The sequence below is a fragment of the Triturus cristatus genome, chromosome 5_1 (assembly GCF_964204655.1).
Source record: "Triturus cristatus chromosome 5_1, aTriCri1.1, whole genome shotgun sequence".
In the NCBI taxonomy this organism is placed as follows: domain Eukaryota; kingdom Metazoa; phylum Chordata; class Amphibia; order Caudata; family Salamandridae; genus Triturus; species Triturus cristatus.
This window is the reverse complement of record NC_140587.1, coordinates 987,331,349-987,350,002: the sequence shown is the minus strand read 5'-3', so window position 1 is coordinate 987,350,002 and position 18,654 is coordinate 987,331,349. Positions and strand designations below refer to the sequence as shown.

The window sequence follows — 18,654 nt, the reverse complement described above, 5'->3', positions numbered from 1 at the left end:
AAAGTTTGGAGATAGACCACAGCTCATCTACAACATCAGCTATGGAGGAACCAGGTATGTTCAGGGGCTCAAACATTATGTTAAAATAGACAGCAATTATGATAGGGACACTATCAACAGTTTTATTAATCATCATTTCGAGCCAGCATAATGTTTCAGAGAAACTCATCCCACTTGCAGTGTTGCAGTAAACATTACATTGTTGTCCAGTATCAGATGTCAACTAATGCCAGGAATATTACAAAAATTGGTCTTTAGGATTGTGATCTTGCAGTTAGGGGAATTTTGACCCCTATTGTGAGATTCTCTTATGGTCGTTTTACCCCCTTTGTAGGTGCGTCAGCGCTATAATTCATATTCACAGGCCAAAATTGTGGCATCCCTTGAAAGGTATAGACGTCATATTTATTTATATAGACACCCGAATCAGGGTCTGATAACTTAAAATGTAGCCCAACAATGTTCTAAGATGGGATGTTCAGGCAGCTATAGTCATTAAACATCAAGTTAGGGGACGTATGCTGCTCCACTTACTCTCACTGACACTGACTAATGAATATGATGATGATGATGAATATAACATCCTATCATTGGGCACCTGGACGTTGTAGGAAATTGGGTTACTGTTTGAGCACAAGCAAACCTCAAATTAACCTGTGCTCAACCTTTTGGTAGCTTTGCACAAAAGCAGTTGAGCTTAACTTAGAGGCAATGTGTGAAGTATGTATGCAGCACACTAACAGTAATGAAGAGAAAATCCAACACAAGAAAAATCCAACACCAATTTAGAAGAATAGAGTAGAGTAAAATCTAATATATTATATTATATATATTATTTGATACCAAAAGGACAAAAAAAGTTTGTTAGTAGAGCCAGAGATATGCAATTTTAAAGATTTTCAAGAAATCAAGCGCTAAGAAGCAAAAAGAGCCAACAGTGGTTATCTGGTCGCCGTAGACCAGGTCCAGGTCGCACGTTCACGCTAACCACAATTAAGCGTCGGCGGGATGCAGGACCACAGAGAAAAGTATCTTGTGGCCTGGGACCAGTGATGTGAAGTTGTTGCGTTGAATTGCGCAGGCTGTGTTGTGCAGTGGATGAGTCGCTGACTGTCGATGAAGAGCTGTGATGCGAGATCCTGTATCATCTGAGGAAGCCGGTGAGGCTTGCAGAGACTTGCACAGGGGTCAGATGGTGCAGGGGTTGATATGCGTTGCAGTGGGCCAGTGCCAGCGCCGGGATTTGTTGGCATCAAAGAAGGTGCCAGTGCTTGTGAGGACTTGCACTAAAATGCGTCTGCGTCAAATTTGTTGAGATGTGTCGATATCGGAGAAACCTGTTATCTTCCTGTGGCTTGAATAGGGAGGCAGCTAGCTGACCCTTGGAGATTTCCTGGAGTTCTGGGTCCACATAGGCAGGCTGGATTCAGCAGGGCAGCTCACAGCAGCATAGGAGTCCTGGTTCTGCAACAGCAAGCCTTGGAAACAAAGCAGTCCTTGGCAGCAAGCAGGTCAGCAGGGCAAACTCCACAGCTGGGAAGACCTTCCTGGCAGAGTGTACAGGTCCAGAAGTAATTTGAGGAGTTAGGTTTGAGGGTCCACTCTGTATACGATCGCAGTGGGAGAAGCTTCTAGGGTGCTCCCCCCACAGAGGTGTCTAGAATTTCCTATCATCCTGTCCTGGCCCCAGTTTGTCTGAGGGCACAAAAGACCAATGTGAAACTCTTTGTGAGTGTGCTGAGGCAGAGTCTTTGTGATGTGCAAGTGTGATAGGTGACAGCTTCACCACTATCAAGTCAGAGATGGCCCACCCTGCCAACACCTATCTCACTTTGTTTCACTTTCTGGGGGCAATACACAAAGAACAACTGCCATCTATAACTACTCATCTGACCCAGAATACAGGCTGTGGCACCAAATGGTAGGGACAAGGAAAATGCCAACTTTCTAAAAGTTGCATTTTCTGAATTTTGACTTAAAATCCAACTTTACCATTAAAGAGGGTTTTTACTTACAATTCTTTAGAGACCAAACTCAACAGTCCAACCTAATCTCATTTGAAAGTTCTCACTTATTAAATGTGACAAGATAACCCAGTATGGGAGAGGCAGGCCTTTCAGTAGTGAAAACAAATTTAAGATTTTTTCACTACAAGGACAAGTAAAAGTTAAACGCACATGTCCAACTTTTTAAATACACTGCATTCTGCTCTATGGGCAGTTTATGGTCTACCCTAGGTTCACTTATATGTATTAAAAAGGAAGGTATAGACCTGGCAAAAGGTCTATTTTGTCAAGTCAAAATGGCAGTTTAAAACTGCACACACAGACCCAAGACATGTTCAAAAGGACTACTTACAAGGGTGGCACAATGAGTGGTGCAGGCTCATTAGCAGCATTTAATATACAGGACTTAGGTATATGTAGTACCACTTTACTACGAACCTACAAATAAATAAAATGTGCCAATTGTGTGTAAACCAATGTCACCATGTTTGAAGGAGGGATTACAAGTACGTTAGCACTGGCTAGCAGTAGTAAAGTGCACAGAGTCCTAAAAGCCAACAAAAATGGGTTCAGAATACAGTAGAGTGAAGGCAAAAAGTTTGGGGAAGACCAGGCCAAGTCCAGCAGACATGAACTGGTGAGTCCCTTCATTCACACATGAATCAGTATAGATGTTGTTAAGTTCCCCTGCGGTGATGTATTCAAAATGTTCCTGAATCAGCCAAGCTTAGCCATTCCACTCCATCAAAGACAGAGACCCTATCTCCTGATGATTGGCCATGGTTACTAGTGGGTATTTTAGCCGCCAAAGTCATTTTCACCTTACAGCATTAGCTATATTTGAAATGACTCATGCTGGTATCTGGTGTAGGTGTTTGGAGGTCTAACCCCACTAGTTCATCCACCAACTTACCATTTGATTATACTAGCTCTATGCAATCATATTTGCTTTGTTTGGGGGAGTGATGTTTCACTTTTAAAATGTTCGAGCAGATTATGGAATGGTATTGCTGTATGGTCCAAACACAGTGAATGGATTTAATAATTAGAGAACTCTCATTCTCTCTTACCAATTGAGACGGTTTGGGGACTTTGGTCCAAAAACACCGAACTGCTCTTTACCGACCTGCTCTTTACAGTGTGAAGGAACACATACCCCTTAATTATGGCTGCATAATAGTGTTGTCCAGAGTAGGCATCTCTGCCAAGATTTTGTGTCTCTATTTACGAAGTGAAGGCAGTAGAGTAGTTTCCTGGGTGGTTGTGGGACATATGACTGTGGGGACTAGAATCCTTATCCTCTATCAAAGGCTCAGATTTGCTGTAAGAGGGTAGTTACACTTAACATGATGATCTGCGCCATTTGGCGCATTAACAGATATAGGTTACCTAAGTTTGGTTCTTCCCATTTTAGCGAATGTTTCTTGGCCTTTTAAACTATCCTCGGGCTTTGTGGGAGATCTCTTAATGGATGAGCTGCCACTGCGGAACTCATTTTAGCCCCTAGAAGGGTGGCATATGATGACCTTGGACATCTGTTGACTAGTATCAAGCAGGGCAGATATTACTTATCTTCTTTAATTCCATTATTAGCACTACCAAGGGGCCATCGCCTAAACTATCATCAACCTTTTGTTGGCAGTTCCCTTCCAGAGCTGGCATTTCCTTCCTCATCACATCCACCCACAGTTTCTATTCTGACAAAGAGCATTCACTTCAAGGGGAATGTGAGGTGTGGGAGGCCCTGGGTGCAAGCCCGAGTTCCCCGGAGATTCTATTACAGTTGAATGACCCACTATTGGAGTATCTTGTTTGCTCGGAAGCAGCACGTCATCATTTTTGTTTAAGATTTTTGGTATGACAGGTTGCATTTTTTTAGATACTTTTCAGGAGCTTTACGAGGATTAATTATTGTTTCGTCCTCTTCTATTAAGACCTCTATTTCATCTAATGCACTCCTGTCTGCATTTGACTTGGTGGATTTGTTTTGTTTTGTTATCGCCTGCAGTGGCTCCACAGCTTTTCTTTTCCCCAGCCGTAGAACGGTTAACAATATAAACCAATAACCAATTTGAGCACAGCGTCACTTAGAAGTCCTCCTCCCTATTAGTCCACATGGTGCCAAATCAGTATGCCCAAAACAAACACATGACCTCTGTTTCTTATTCTGGATCCCAAAAATGGTCACGCTTCCAAAGCCCTATTACTGTATTGTTACTGTTGAAAAATAAATCTCAGTGGCCTGTGGAAGCTAACTTTAGATAACAATGGTGGCATTCATTTTGTATAATTTGACATTGTGATAATTCAATGGAGATGGGAATTATATACAAATATAATAATTGCTTGATATCATGTGACAGTCTTAAATAAGAGTTCGAACTTTGCTTTTAGTAAGCTGCCTGTAACACGACACATTGCAAGGCTTGCACAAAGAGTACATTTCCATGTTATTACATTTCTGCCTGCTTGCATTAGCAACAGGCCTCAAAAGTGTATTCAGCCACATTAGCTAATGTAGACCATTGAGATTGCATTTGGGCGTAAATGTAATAGTTAACTGTCTAGATACAGGGGACTTTTCATGTGCACATAGGGTGATTTCCAACGTATTCTTGTGTAACGATGTACTGTAAGTTTCCGAGCACAAAATGTTTCTTCACCACCTACCAGGACATGAGGGTCTAGACATGACCTGTTACACAGACAAATTATAATGAAATGTTGTGGTCGGTGTCTATAAAGGCTTGTGTTTTACTTCTGCTATTCGAGCACTCAGCACCCCTCTGAGGCTCCCGTGCACGTAAAATAAATTCTCTTTATTTTACTCAGGTTGTTGTGACGGGGTTATGATTTTGGGTTCTACAGATCTTTTCAGTTTCCACAGGCCCATTCTCACCTCTTAAAAGACACTCCAATTTGAAAGCAAAGGGTCAAGGTGGGAGGCCCAGCCCGGCTTCTATCTGGCAAGGTTGGGCAAAGATGGGCACGTGTTTGCCCCAAATTTTCCCTGGGCATGACCCATGCATGTCCCAAGAAGGGGGATTGAAAGGAGCTTTATAGTACTAAAGATGTGCAGGACCCTCCTCATCCATGCCCTCCCCCTCCTCTCAGATGCCGCAAGTTGCTGTGGGAACTGAAGTCCTGGACGACATAGGAGTTTGGTGGAGCGGGGTTTGAAAAGCCCTTTATATCGCTGATGAAATGTGGGGCATTCCTCCTCCTCCAACCCCTCTTCTCAGATGCTGCATGAAGTTGTGGGACCTGGAGAGTTAGCAGTATGAAAATGAGAAATATGGACGCTACTGCTAAATGCACATCGAGAGAAAAGGTGAGGCCCAGTCTTGGCCATTGAAGGTCTAAGAGTGGTCAAAGGTGTCACCCCTGTAAATGTCAGGGTTAATGATTATGTGATGTTACTTCATTACTGCGGGTATTTTTCTGAATTAAAGTAAATTAGTACATTGTGAGGTGTACCAAGCAAGATGCAGATTCTTCATGATGCACTAGAACATCGTTTTCACATCATATAAATATTCAACACCTTAGAATAATCTGATTAATGCCTGATATCAGCATTACAATTCTAAACCAGACTGAATAAAAGCCTCAAATCTCTGGTGTAAAAATAAAATCCAACTCAAATGGAAATTAACAACTTGTTAGTGATTCACACTATATGCATGGTAAATTGATTTTCATAAATTTGTTGGCGTATGCCAGGGTACACTAATCTTACACTTGCTAGTCCTCCGGATTGCAAAAAATCCACACTTGTTCTCATGCACATTCTTAAAAGTCAGCAGTGTTCCAAGCCATTTACCCCACTTACAGCAACGAGGATCCTCACAGAGTATATTAAGTCATGCATGGAGGTGCATGGTTAACTGCAAATGTTTGCAGATACCTCCAATGTTACGTGAATATCCACACTTTTTCAAATGCCTAATCCCCTGACGGTGCAATTGGAACACTCATTTCACCAACTTTTAGAATCACACCAGTAGAATATCTGTATATCTTACACATTTCCACTGCCCCTGATTTCAAGGAGCTTTGAGTCACCTTCAGCTACCCGTCAACTGGTGCCTTGGAAAAATCATGTGATTCCTTGCTGGAGTAGATCGTCCTTCATGCGTTTCATCAGCACCAACATCTGATCAGGTCCTGTGCCACCCCACAACCATTGAATGGCTGCTCCCTTTGTTTAGATCATCATTAGATATACATGATCTTCCAAAGACAATTTTTCAAAGCATGTATCCTTTCAATTTTTCATTTAGTGAGACGGATGTTTCTTGGACTATGACTTTGCTCCTCCTTAGTAAAAGTGATACAATTCCTAGATGTATCAGGGGTGAGAGGACGCATGAGCCGATAGTCAAAGTGCACTTCACATATATTGGAAACATACGGTCAAATGGTTTGAAATTACTCTGAATATTCAGCAAAATGTAGACCATTGGCTTGGTGGGATTCATATCAAGAATAATGAGCACCAGGATATCTACTTCTGCTGTTTCAGCACAGACTTTAAGGTTAGCGCGAACATCATTATGCTCATCTGTTTCGGGAAGTTGCAGAGAGGATGGAGTACATTTTTCTCAAGACAATCTAATTGTTCATCAGAAGCCCTTCAGCACTTCTTGACTTCCAGACGGTGTTTTTAGAGAAGAATTTACATGGTGTATATTAGATGTTTGAGTTTGGTAACTAGATGGGAGATTTGCATAGAAACTTTCCAGCACTGAGCTATCTCTAAATATAGTGAGCATGCTGTTGATGTCATGGAAAAAGAGTGACTTTGGGGCGGAGTATTCCAAGTGTGCCTGCTGCCATGGAAAGATCAAGCAGAATGTGGTGGGCTTCTTTGAAAGAACCTTCTCTTGAGAAAATCTCCTGATATTGATTATTTTGAAGATTCCGGACAACCATGGTTATCTGAGAATGGAATGTCAACAGCGTAAATTATGTATAGCTCTTACAGGGGCCTGCACCTATCTTTGAGGAGACATTTGTATCTTATAGAGGAGCTAAAGAAGTCTAATTCCTAATATTTTGTGGCTAAATACTCTGGCTACAGCTATCATTGGAAAGACTCCACCATAAACTGGACTTCATTCTCTTTAGGAGCTAAAGGAGGTGAGGATTGATCACCTAGAAGCAGTAGCAATCTGTTTGACAGTGTACGGCATGTGAGCGCAACCCCCATCAAGATTGGTGCCTGGGATCAACGAGTGGAATGCTGGAGAGGGATCCAACATGGAAACTTTGAAACTTCAGTTTTGATCCATCTCTTTTCAAATGTCTTAAGCAAAATGTGCTCAGACAGAGAGCAGGATGAAATACAATTAGAGAAATGATTAACTTGAAGATGTTTGCTCCTGTCAAGGAACAAAACAATCTAATTATAGAAGCACACAAATCATGTCTAAATGTATTCCCTCTGCACTGGCATCATTATAGTGAGTGGCATTCTGCCTCTGAACAGATGGAGCGGATGTTGAAGAAGCCCTACGAGGGCTCTGTCTCACACTGCAGGAAAACTGTTGCTTCCGCCGCAAGATCTCTTACTACCCGTATCTTTAATGCCGTAGGACTCACAGTGCCAAGGAAAAGAGAGCTATGGAACAAAGCCATAGAAGCCTTTGTCAAGATGGGAAGGTTCACATAAAGAAAAGGAGTATGTGTGCGATTTGCAGTCTGGAGGGTAACATGCCAGATGTTGTACTCTGGAAAACATCTGTCCCACCTGAGCTCATTTTAAACCAACGTAGTGAAAAACATTCAAAATTGAGTATACCAAATTAATCACAGAGCGCATATATATATATATATATATATGCAAAAAAGAAGCAAAGAACTCTGGGTAGTTCTCAAGTTTAGGTGGAAAGCAGCACCTGTATAGAGCACTCTCAACACCAGCAACACTCTAGATCTGTTCATCTGAAATGTCTGCTTTTCTATCATATATATATATTACATTTACGTTAACTCTTGAAATACTCCAATGAGAATAATTAGTATCCTAAATGGAACAACCTATATACACAAGGCATGACAACCGAGAACCAAAAAAGAGCATTTTATCATTTTAAATAATGCAGCAGGACAAAGACTTTTATAAATAGGAATCCCAGGGGCATGCACTTTGAATTTTCATTAGCACTCTTGCATAGATCATGCCGCACAGCCATGAATACACAAACAAACTCCTTCCCTTTTCAGATGGCTTAATGTAAATATTTTCCGTTTAGACGCTTGTGAGACACAATCAATAGCACCATGGGACGCATATGAAAAGAATGACAATGGGGTCAGAATATTCAATGTAATTTCAGAGAGACTGGCCTAGTTTCTGAATATTTTTCCAAAGTCACTAATGGGTCTCATTTTCTTCTGTGCAATCTTCTGCTCCTCCCACGGCGCGTGCGCCAGTAACAGCCAGCAAGCAGTCTCACATGCATCTAGTGCATTAATATGACTATGGTTGATGCCACCATTAACCCTGGCTATGGAATGCAAAGGAGTTAAATGACCGCTTAGAGAGAATGAAATCAGACTAATTGTGGGAGATGACAGGATAGCATTTGTTGGGGTGACACTAGAGGGTGCTAAGGAATACTAGATATGCACTGGGTGACAGGGCTTGTGGCACAAATAAGCAGTTTCTAGAGTGAATTTCTTGGCGTGTGCTGAAGGCAGCAAGAGTAGTGATGGGGCAGTCATTTGTGACAAGAGATACACAATTACAAAATGGCTGAAGCATGCCCACTATTTCCAATATGATCCTATCCTATGTTCCTATGAATTCCTATCGGCTGGACATTTTAATGCAAGCTTTGGACACCTCTTTCATGGCTTCCTCCATACTATAATTTAAAATAATGAGTGTTGTAAAGCAAAGGCACAGGGTATGAAGCTGGCATGGATCTCAGCAGAGCACTTCAAAATTAGAGGGCATTTTCAATAACTTTAGGGTTTTCAGCTCAGAGTTTTAAACGCTTTGATGAGAAAGTGGAAAGAAGCAGCAGGGTCGAGGCTCAAAGCAGAACAGTGATACAGATGGGCCATCTCCTCATGGAAGTTTTTCACTTTAAGGTTCACTACAGAGCTTAGGACTCTGCTGATGCCCCTGCGACTTGCTCTGCTCCTACTCCCACTTGCAAAGTTGATCTGTTTTGTCATGTCATGTTATTTCTTGCCACAGGTCTTTAAAAGGGGGAACAGCCATTTCAATGCGGTTTTTACCACGCGTTGCAATTACATCGCATGCGTTACAACGCATGCGATGTTACAACGCGTGGTAAAAACCAGGCAACCCATTACATCGCATGCACTTTTACAACGCATGCAATGTAATGGCTATCCATGTCGTTGTGAGGAAACTGAGGTTGTTTCCTCACAACGACGTGGACCTCTGACGACGCAGGAAGCAGGAATCGGGAGCAGAGACGGCGACGCTGTAACCACGAGGAAAGAGGTCAGGCTGATTGTGCTTGGGGTGGGGGTAGTGGTTTAGGGTTGGGTAGGGTAGTGTAGGGGTGGGATTAGTGTGGGTAGTGTACTAGTGTTTTAGGGTTTAGGGTAGTGTAGGGGTGGTTGTAGGTTGACTAGTGTAGTAGTGTTTTAGGGTAGGGGTGGGAGTAGTATGGGTAGTGCAGTAGTGTTTTAGGGTTTAGGGTAGTGTAGGGGTGGGAGTAGTGTGGGTAGTGTTGTAGTGTAGTAGTGGGTTAGGGTAGTGTAGGGGTGGTTGTAGGTTGGCTAGTGTAGTAGTGTTTTAGGGTTTAGGGTAGGGGTGGGAGTGGTATGGGTAGTGTAGTAGTGTTTTAGGGTTTAGGGTAGTGTAGGGGTGGGAGTAGTGTGGGTAGTGTTGTAGTGTAGTAGTGGTTTAGGGAAGTGTAGGGGTGGTTGTAGGTTGGCTAGTGTAGTAGTGTTTTAGGGTTTAGGGTAGTGTGGAGGTGGGAGTAGTGTGGGTAGTGTAGTAGTGTTTTAGGGTTTAGGGTAGTGTAGGGGTGGGGGTAGTGTTGTAATGTAGTAGTGTTTTAGGGTTTAGGGTAGTGTAGGGGTGGGAGTATTGTGGGTAGTGTTGTAGTGTAGTAGTGTTTTAGGGTAGTGTAGGGGTGAGAGTAGTGCGGGTAGTGTAGTAGTGTTTTAGGGTTAGGGGTAGTGTAGGGGTGGGAGTAGTGTGTTGTGTAGGTGTAGGGGTAGGGTTGTCACTCACCTTGCATACTTTTACCACGAGTATAGCTTTACCACGCATGCCTTTGCGTTGTAATGGCATGCGTGGTAAAGGCATACTCGTGGTAAAAGTATGCGATGTAATGGCATGCAATGTCATTGACATTGCGTGTTAATACCCGTGTTGTAATGGCACGCATGGTATTAGTATGCGATGTAATGACATACATCCCTTTAAAAGTTGCAGATAATAACACGATCCCTCCTCCTCTTACTGTCCAATTATTATAGAATTAATTGAAAATGAATTCCCTGTTAAATTAAATATAGTTTTAACAACACTTTACAACTCTATCCATAAAATAACCCTCTCCTTTTGTGGAATATCTTTCTCCACATTAAGATTTACTGAAGGATCCCTGTTCTATTAAATGAATGAGTACTGAGTGCTCGAGTTTTGCCCATTTCAAGCTATATGTATTAAAAATATACCCTTGTGACAACATTAGAGGTTACACGTCTCCATTTTGAGAGGCTATACTGTGAGACTCGAGATTTCCTATTTGTTTACTTTTACTGATGATCTGTAGACCAGATTCCTCCTCAGTCCCATTTGTCATGGATGCAATTTGTTAAAATTGGTGATTGCGTACCTCTCTTCACGGTTTTGTCCCACACACACACGGCCGCCATGGCGAGGCGTTGGATTGCTGCAGGAGCGCTGGCGCACTTGGAAGCCAATTCCACAGCTGGTACTGCACGTTGACCAGGCGGTCCAAGGGGTCCAACCGCCATTTCTAAGTGAAATAAATAGTGAAGTAATTTTTAGAGGGAACATTCAGTAATATATCACAATGTATCAGTATCATAGGGTGGCTTATGTACAATTGTTTTGCCAATGGGGATCTGGTGCACAAGACAAGGCTACAGGCGGGCATGATGGTCCAACCTGAGTCCCAGATTCTGCTGAACTTTTAAGTTCAAAATTTCCATTTTCATCCAGGACTGAAATATGGATAATAACAAGTACCGCCATGCCAGCAGAAGTAAAAATAATGCATTTTTGCACAACATTATTTATTGCCAATTGTGGAAGCAACATTAATGTTTAATGTCAAACCAAACATTTCAAACAAATGATACTTTTTGAAAAAGGCTTAATTGAATATAAACACGTAGGATTCTTGTCAATTTACACTTAAATACTTACATAGCAAAATGGCTCAAGTCTATTAATACTTTCACAATCTACATATTTCTTTTACCATATAACACGCACTTCGAATATAAAAAGGGATGTCAACCGAAAATTCTGAAAGCTTCTAGAATATATTTCACACAGGCTTTTCAAGGCTGATATTTCTCCATAACAGCAGCCTGCATTGCCATGCACACCGTGTACCCCATTCAGTGCTTCATGGTATCAGGCCATTGCATCATCTCAAAGTAAATCAAAACTTGACTCTGGTGCCAAGGCATTCTATTAAGCCATGTCTTGAAGGTTCGGTGATTCTCTAGCCAGCCATTTCAGGTGCTTGGATTTGGCTTTTTCATGCTATAGAAATCATGAAAAAATGGCTGAAACGGTAATGTGCATGCATGACAACGTATGAATGAGTTTAAAATGGCAGGCACGCTATAGGTCTTTCAATTCACTGCCCAGGAGGCCAATGCATATATGAAAACTTTGATGAAAAATTGAAGTTACACAATGCCCAAGCTATGCTCGTGGCTGTGCATAACAGGAGGCGTTTTGCAGTCCCCATGCATTCCCATAACACTCTTGTATACTGAGCAACGTGTGTGCATACATGTGCAGGGTCTATTTAGAGTGGTGCATTTTGATCATTTTCCTGACCCTGTCTCTGATTATTTCATACACATGCATACAGTGTACTGACCACTTCTGTAACAACAGCAAATGCAAGAGCAGCAACAATAGCTTTCACCACAGCAGGGACCACAACAGCAACAAGTATTGAAAATGCAATAGGTCTCGCCATTGATTAAGTTAAAGCCATTTGCTTTGCTAATGGTATTGTATTCTAGCTTTTCATTATTTAGTGTATATGTGTGATATGTGCATATATTTGCTCTCCCCTCGCCCCTTTCGTCTGCCTCATGCTATTGTAATCCTCACAGTACGAAATTAACGCACACACTATTCTTCTATTCATTCACCTCCCAAATCTGAAACACTGCTCTTTTCCTACTAACGCTATGCTTTAAACCATTACACAGCTAACAAAACAATTCTAACTACATACAACTACAACATATCACAAATATACACAAAATAATGCAAAGCTAGAATACAATACCATTAGCAAAGCAAATGGCTTCAAGTTAATCAAAGGCGAGATCTGTTGCATTTTGAATGCTTGTTTTAGACAGGTTGCACAGTAGCGCGGGCTGGTGTGCAACAAAGCTGAACGTAAAGAACGTAATAATGCTATGAGGCGGCCAGCGCAGGTGGGAGAAGAAAAACACGAGATGGGAGGGGGGGACAAGTAAGGGAAATGCGGAAGGGGGTGGTAGGGAGTTTGCATCCAAGGAGGAGAGTGTGGGGTGGCATGTAACAAAATCTGGAGATGGGTGCGACTGACAGGGAGCGATGGAGGGGGCCTTAAAGTATATAAAGGGGGAGAGAGAGAAGGCACACTAATTACAGAATGGAACACACTCCTGCTAGCTTTACAAGCCAAGTCGGATAACAGAACGCCGTAAACTGCGCACCAAAACACCGAAGACTAACAAACCCTTATAACACGGGAACTAGGTAGCGGCATGCTAGCGGGCATACACAGATCAGTATTTGACGCATCTGCGCACAACAATGGTGGAGAATCATCCGCTCATTAAGTGATACTGGACTCATTACCAATAAAGGGGAGGAGAGGAGGTTCGCAATTCTTGCAGCTGCTATTGTACCCAGACTGAAAAACATGAGCTTGTACCTTGTAAGTGATGATTGATATCCATACAATGATGCATGTTTATTTCATTGAAAAATTAATAAAGAGTCATGCAGTTCAACTCTTACCAGTTATTTCAGTGGCCTCAAGTCATGCGGCACTTTGACACTTGAGTTTTTTGCCATTGTCACTGGACACGCAAGGACTTAAGCTGCTAACGTGCTGCTCCTAATTTAACCAGGATGAGAGTGGCTGGAGGGGCCACCCATGGGGCCAATTGCCAGCTTCATCAATAGATCTGCACATTTTGTCAAACTCAGTGATGAGGATATTCGCATTTAACAGCTAACTTTCAAAAAGAAGAGAACACAAGGGTCCCCAAAATCGTTAGAAATCTACCTGGTTTAATGAACAGCTACTGCAGGCAGAAATCTATTTGCTTGCGATCATAGTAGGAGTATAATCAGGTTTTGTTTTACAAAAATGCGGTACAAAGGACCAATAGTGTGTACTGACATACAACTTTGAGTTGTGCTTTGCTTTTAGAGGCATTTGTGGCTTGTAGGGTTTGCTGCAGCATTGTACTGTTGTAGTCACCTACTCTCATTCCTAACCATGTACCACTGGAAGTCAAAGTTAATTAATACAATATACAATTTGAGTAGAGTAGTTTATTTCACATTGTGTTAATTGTGAAGTAGGTCCATGTCATGTGTCATGAAACGGTCAGCTCTTCTGTTTGATTTCACCCAGATGCACTTTGCATACTGGGACTTTTGTCATTTTCAGTATGGGTCTACAGGTACCAGCAAGAAGAACGCTGTTCGTTATGATGCCTGCACTGACTGAAGACACCGTACACGCTGGGGGGGGTCAATAAGGTGTATTTGGACAGTTGCCTGGCCCCCAAAGCAATTTTCAGTCCTGTTCCAAACTTGACAGCATGACTGCCATAGACTTCAATGGTACAGTCCTGATGCTGTGGATGCAGGAGATGGAAGATGCTAAAGGATGCTCTGGATGCTGTGCAGCCAACGGAGGTGCCTTTGCGGTAATCCTCGGACCATGAGTCAGATGATGGGCGACTTTGGCCACAGAGGTCGAGGTCCCTCAAAGTCCTCTTTAAGATAGAAGAAGGCAAGCTATGGCGGGGCAACCGGTCTACAGGTTCCCTTACTCAGCAGTCCTAGTGGTTGGTGGAGGCTGGTGTCCCTCTTGGGCTACTAATCTGGACTCAGGCTACATTCCCGGGTCCGGCTGGCTCGGGTGCAACTTTTGGCCATCAAGGATCATTCTCTTGGGCGCCCAGTGGCAGTCAGTGGCGATTCTTTCAAAATGGCTACTGACATGCCAAGTTGGGCTACTTCAGCTTTATTGGCCCTAGTGCTGGTTCCAGGGGTCAGGCAAATGACCCTTGGAGTCACTTCTTTGGGCTTGTGAAGGACTTTTCCAAAAGCCAGTAGCCACAGGCACAGTCCTCTCTATGCTAGTACAAGGTGTTGTAGGTGTAGCCTATCAGACGGTGCTACCTCCCTTTGCTAAGTACAGAGGTCAGCAGGACAGGTCTTCTTGGGTTCTTCTCCAGGTCCAGCATTATCTGAGGCTCAGGGCGAATGGGATGCCATATTTATTTCCAGAAAGTGCCCTGGAGGGATGATGCTGTCACTAGTCAATAGGCCACCAGGTCCTCTCCCTTGGTGTCGGCTTTGTGGCTATATGTTGCATTTAGCAATCCCAATTCTGTCCACTCTCCGAACGTCAGGACCCTTCCTCGAATGTTAGGAGCTTGGTAGCCCACACAGAGGTGTGACTACCTGTGGGCTACACTCCTACAGGAAAACTGGTTTGTGAACTGGTCTTCCCTCTCTGTTCTGGTCACCAGCCTGTCTACATGAACAAATGGCAGCCCATCATGAGTGTGAGCGCCATTTTCTCAGCAAAGGCAACTACGCCTTTGAAGACTGTCTTTTGGGCCAGCACCCTGAGTGGAGTCCTACGAAGGGGAGGTAAGACCTCACCCGTGACCATGCTTTTATTGTTCTTAAGCCTGGGAGTCATTCACACTTTCCCAAGGTGGACAGAAAGCTGCCTTGCGGCTAGTGACCGTGCGAGGCCAGTGGACAAACTGGGTCACAGGGTGATAACTTTCAAAAAGTTGCATTTCTTTAATAGTGACGTAACATTTGACTTGGGCATCAAGTCATATTTAATGCCAACATTAATTTGATACCTTACAGTACCCATCTAAGTAGTCCCATTCAGAAGTTAACCGAACTGTGTGGTCAGCCGGTAACCCTGTGTTAGCCAATGAGGCCACTAAGTCTCCCACAGCAAAATGACAATTTGAAAGTGTTACTGCCAGGACATATACATATAATACATGTCCTACCTAATAATATACGGCTCCCAGCCGTAGAGTCCGATAGGGGTTCCCTTAGGGAGACTTACATTTACTGTTAAGGGAAGCAGGGTTTGCCATTAGTTTGAATGGTACAGTCGAACTAGCAGTGTTACCGCAGCCCTTCCAGTCTGCAGTGGCTGGCTGGGAGCCAATCAGTGGATACTCTGCCTTACATGCCCTGGGTACCATATACTAAAGTTATACGTAAGTCAGTCTCTGCCAAATGTGGTTAGCCAGTACAACGTACACTTTGTAAGGGGTTAGAACACTGGCATTGAAGTCTGGAAAACCCAGCAGCTAGTAGTCCAAGGGGTGGGGGCCAAAAAGTGGGAGGAGGTGGGAAACTTGGAAAAAGCCTTTTTCCTTAAATAGTTTATTACCAAGTAGGGTGTCCAGGCACTGGAGCGGGTGTATAGGCTGAGTGTGTTGAGAGTGAGCTAGCCTCAGAGAATTTGTCAAAGAGCCAGGTCCTGAACTTCTTGCAGAATTCAAGAAGTGAGGAGGAGGCCCTGATGTGTAGAGGGAGGTCATTCCAGGTTTTGGGTGCAATGTGGGAGAATGTCAGACCACCTATTCTGCTTTTGTGAACATCCGGGATGGGTGTGGGAGAGGCTGAGTGCAAGTGTCTGGTGGATGGGTGGAAGTTAAGGCAGTTAAGGTTTGTAGGTCCTATGTTGTGCAGTGCCATATATGTGTGCATTAGGAGTTTGAATTAGCACAGTATCTGTACAGGGAGCCAGTAGAGTTCTCTGAGATGTGCTGTGATGTGGGTGTGTTGTAGGATGTTTAGGATGAGTTTTGAAGCAGCGTTCTGGTTGGTCTGGAGTCAGTGGAGGGAGTAGTTAGGCATTCCGGCATAGAGTGCGTTGCAGTAGCCTAGTATGCTTGTGATATGGGCTTGTGTTACGGTGTGTCTGGTTTAACTAGTACTCCATTTGAAGATTTTACTGAGAATGTGAAAGCAGGAGGAACTAACTTCGTTGCCTCCTGTATGGCATTGAGTGATCTACGTTAGAACCAATAGATGTGCATTCAATGGGCTCCTTTGTATATTAGGCACAGTGATTTCACTAGTTTTTTGATTGGGAGGCAGTGCAGATGTTTTGGGGCTTCTGAATAGGATGACCAATGAGGAAGTCCCAATTTCATATTTGGTGCCACATTCTGAATGCCTTGCAATTTCTTTAGTTGTCCTTTGCCTGCCCCCAGTTAGTGGGAATTTCAGTAATTCAGGCGGCTAAGAATAGTCGCCTGGACTACCACCTGATGGACCTGCTTAGGAAGGAAGAGAAGGATCTTCTTGAATAACTTAACTAAAAAATAACAAGTTGAAACCGCATGACGGATCTGACCCTTCACCGTAAGGTTGGGCTCAGAGTAGATGCATACATTTTTTACAGACATCGCAGGAGGTAGCATACTCAGGCTCTGTCAATGTTGTAGCCACAGAACCTCTGTTTTTTCAGAATTAAATTTGAATGCATTTTACTGCAAGCAACTAGAGATTGCTGTCATATATCCGTGAATAGGACCAAAAGTGTCATTGGTAGTTCTATCTGTAGTGATAAGTGGAATGCCATCAGTGTAATTCATGCATCGTACTCCAAAACGTTTAGTAAGTTTCAGAAGAGGTCAGATGTATAAATTAAACAGATTAGGGCTAAGCGCAGAGCTCTGTGGCACCCCTTGATATAAGGCCCTAAAGTCAGAGAGGAAACAAGGCAAATAGACTGCATGTTTCCCACTCATCAGGTAGGGTTTACAAAAGTCAAGGGAAGCGTCTTGAAAACAGGATTCCAGTAACCTGTACAGCAGAACGACGTTGGAGACTGTATCAAATGCTGCTGATAAAGCTAAAAGAGAACCAGTACAGATGGTTCAGCCTGGTCAACAGCATTTGAAGGCCATCCACCCTGGCCAGCACAGCTGTTTTAGTGCTGTGTAGAGGATGACAGCCTGACTGGATGATGTCCAGCACCTGACTCTGCACCAGTCTCTCAATTAACAATCCATTCACACACTTTTCGAAGATCTTAAACGTGAATAGAATTAACAATATAGGATGGCAGTTGAAGAGAACTGAAGGTACAGAATTAGGTTTTTTTAGCAGAAGAATAATTAAGGCCATTTTCAAAGGGTCAGGGACCTACCCAGAGGATGGCAATCAATTACATACCTCTCTCATAGGGGTTCCAGAGTGCCAGGCAACTTCTGCCCCTGAGATGGCGGCAAGGGATCTAGTGGGGACCAAGATTTCAGTGTCACTGAGATTGAGAAAATGCATAATCAATGGTCTAGAACCACAGCCTGATTAGAGGTGGTGGGACAGGAAGTCGTCCGCTCTGTCCCTACATTTTTGCTCAGAGTGCCCGTCAGTGGTTTGGACTGCCTAGTAATTGTGTCTGGCTCGAGGGCATCAATGATTGCCCTTATCTTGGTTTCAAAGAGGTTTAGCAGCTTAGCCTTGAGCTCTTGTGTGTGCAAGATAGTATTTAGATAACGTTTAGGAACTGAAATGTTTTTCAAGATTTTAAACATTTGCGGATCATGTGACTACACCCAGGAGTGCAAATCAGGCTTAGATTTGTGCCAATAGACACTATCAAGCCCAAACTGCTAACCCATATTCCCTCATGATAACACTAGTGGCCCAGACTAGTTTAGGCCTGTTTGGTCTCATCATTGTGTGGTATTTTGACAAAATATCGAGTTGTAAATATCGGGATACTGAAATATCAGAAAAATATATTCTGTTATAAAAATATTTGGATGCAGAAATATCGATGTCAAGAATATCTTTTTTCAGTAATATCATTGTTAAGAATATCTTTGTTGTTATTATCGTTTTCAATAATATGATGTAAAAAATATTGTATTTTAATTACCTTAATGTGTTTTAGTTCATCTATTTATGTGCTATTATTATTTGTATAATTGATAGTAATACATTTAAATTGAGTTTGTAATAGTAAGTGATTTATAATTTGTTATGTAATTGTTAATAGTACTTGTAATTATTAATTTATTATTAATTATTTAATTGATTAATTGTGTAAATTGTGTAATAATTATATTTTTTAGCTATAAATAGATAGATAGATAGATAGATAGATAGATAGATAGATAGATAGATAGATAGATAGATAGATAA

At 42.6% G+C, this 18,654-nt stretch overlaps 1 protein-coding gene across 2 annotated transcripts in view; it reads right to left on the bottom strand.

The window, feature by feature from the left end:
* The window catches only part of SEMA5A (semaphorin 5A), a 1,729,347-nt gene that overhangs the window by 362,885 nt on the left and 1,347,808 nt on the right, over positions 1 to 18,654 (bottom strand). For both annotated transcript variants that reach the window (XM_085606095.1, XM_085606096.1), the window contains one exon: positions 10,841 to 10,984. In XM_085606095.1, coding sequence (XP_085462221.1) covers positions 10,841 to 10,984 — 144 coding nt within the window. The remainder of the gene's footprint in view (positions 1 to 10,840; positions 10,985 to 18,654) is intronic.